This window comes from Nothoprocta perdicaria, unplaced genomic scaffold (genome assembly GCF_003342845.1).
Source record: "Nothoprocta perdicaria isolate Ctin4 unplaced genomic scaffold, notPer1 scaffold_413, whole genome shotgun sequence".
Taxonomy (NCBI): domain Eukaryota; kingdom Metazoa; phylum Chordata; class Aves; order Tinamiformes; family Tinamidae; genus Nothoprocta; species Nothoprocta perdicaria.
This window is the reverse complement of record NW_020455659.1, coordinates 264,051-266,172: the sequence shown is the minus strand read 5'-3', so window position 1 is coordinate 266,172 and position 2,122 is coordinate 264,051. Positions and strand designations below refer to the sequence as shown.

At 67.9% G+C, this 2,122-nt stretch overlaps 1 protein-coding gene across 4 annotated transcripts in view; it reads left to right on the top strand.

Annotated features, from left to right (window-relative positions):
• The window catches only part of FGFR1 (fibroblast growth factor receptor 1), a 12,314-nt gene that overhangs the window by 5,859 nt on the left and 4,333 nt on the right, over positions 1 to 2,122 (top strand). For all 4 annotated transcript variants that reach the window (XM_026045861.1, XM_026045860.1, XM_026045859.1 and 1 more), the window contains 2 exons: positions 159 to 349; positions 1,319 to 1,463. In XM_026045861.1, the coding sequence (XP_025901646.1) occupies positions 159 to 349; positions 1,319 to 1,463 (336 nt within the window). The remainder of the gene's footprint in view (positions 1 to 158; positions 350 to 1,318; positions 1,464 to 2,122) is intronic.

Below are 2,122 nucleotides of genomic sequence, written 5' to 3'. Positions count from 1 at the left end.
AGGAGCAGCAGGGCATCCCAGCAAGGGCAGGAGCATCCCAGCAGGGGCGGTGGCGTGCCGGGAGCTCGGCGAGCCGGGCGGGCGCGCTCCGGGAAGCGGCTCCYGGGAAGCGGCTCCGGGAATGCTGACGGCGGCCCGTGCCCCCCTCCCGGCCGCAGAGCGCTCCCCGCACCGGCCCATCCTGCAGGCCGGGCTGCCGGCCAACAAGACGGTGGCGCTGGGCAGCAACGTGGAGTTCGTGTGCAAGGTGTACAGCGACCCGCAGCCCCACATCCAGTGGCTCAAGCACATCGAGGTCAACGGCAGCAAGATCGGCCCCGACAACCTGCCCTACGTGCAGATCCTCAAGGTAACCCCCCCGGCGCCCCCCGCGTCCCGCTCCGCATCCCGCCCCGGCAGCCTCCGCACGGATGCGCGGGGCATTCCCTGCGCCCTCCAGGGATGCTCCCAGGGGACGCTGCTCCCGCGAAGGCTCCGAGCCTCCGCTCCACGGCATTCCCGCCCGCGGAGCCCCCCGTCCAGCAGCATTCCCAGCCGGTGCCGCCCCCCTGCCCCGTCCCGCCACCGTTCCCGCCCGGCGCGCCGTGACCRTCTCCGTTGTTGGTTTGTTCCAGCGCTCGGGGATCAATAGCTCCGATGCGGAGGTGCTGACCCTCCGCAATGTGACGGAGGCCGAGAGCGGGGAGTATGTTTGTAAGGTCGCCAATTATATTGGCGAGGCCACGCAGTCGGCCTGGCTCACCGTCACCGGCCCGCGGGCCACAGGTAACGCYGCCGCGGCCGGACCCCGGCCGCCGGCGCCGCTCTGGGCTCTCCTGTCTCCGCTCTTGTTTCCTGGTGCGAAAAAAAAAAAAGCAAAAACAGGGAAAAAAAATAACAGGAAAAAGGCAAAGTGAATTGACTGGAAACATGGAAAAATGCTCCGCGCGCGGCCGGCTGGGTTTGGCCCCTGTGTTCCCTGTCCCGGTGTGTCCTCGCGYGGAGAGGTGGCGGTCGGGGACGTCCTCCCGTGTCCGTCCTCGCGTGGCCGCAGCCGAGCCGCCTCCGCGGGGCCATTTTTCCATGGCGCCCATTGGGAGCATGTTCCGATGGGCGGCGCCGGTTGGTGGCGGGTTGGCGAGCGGCCTCTCCGTAGGTGCCGCCCGGATGAGTGGTCATCCGCGGGGTCTCTCCTGTGGCAGGGCTGCGCTGGGCTCTGTGCGCTCCGGCGAGCGCGGCCTTCCTCCTCCTCCCGCTCCTCCTCCTCCTCTGCTGCCCGCTCTCCCCGGAGGTCTCACGCGCTCCGCTTGTCCCTTTCCCCTTCCATTTCGCCCTCTAGACGGCTGGCGTTAACACAACCGACAAGGAAATGGAAGTGCTTCACTTAAGGAATGTCTCCTTTGAGGATGCGGGGGAGTATACGTGCTTGGCGGGTAATTCTATTGGGATCTCCCATCACTCTGCATGGTTGACAGTTCTCGAAGGTATATACTGCTCTCCCTGGCCCTTTCCTCTCCCTCTTTCCCTCCCCGATCCGTGGCATATGCATTGCAGTCTGGGAGAGAGCCCTCCCATTCAATCCTTAAGGAATTGTCTGCCCTGAAGCCTAATGATGGCCCAGCAAGCGGGCRGGGTGCGGCGCGCGGCGCCCGCGCAGCCGCTGGGATGTGTCCCCTTGTCCCACGGGCTCTGTGCTGGCTCTCTCCCCGGCCCGGCAATGCATATGGGGGTGCATCTAACCGGGGAGGGGGGCTCCATCCGCATGGGGCGATCCCGCCGCCCCGGCGCCCGGCCCGCGTCGCCCTCCMGCCGCCGTGGCCAGGCAGCGAACGCGGCGGCAGCGAGTTGGGGAAGGGGCCGAGGCGGTGGCCGCGCGCCCCGTTTGGGGACGCGGCGGGAGCCGGCCGGGCCCCGTGGCGCGGGACGGGGTGCACGGTGCCGGGTCGCTTTGCTGCTCTCAACATCCCGGCCTGATAAGGCAAATGGGGAAGTTTGGGGGGCAGCCCCAAACTTGGCCGTTATCAGCCCAGTCTGGACACCTTGGCTGACGCACCTTGCCTAGCTTGGCCGCTGCCAGGCGCAGCTCTGCCCGCCGGCCGCTCCGCTCCTCTCGCACCTCTCTGATGCTCTGCTCTTCTCCGGG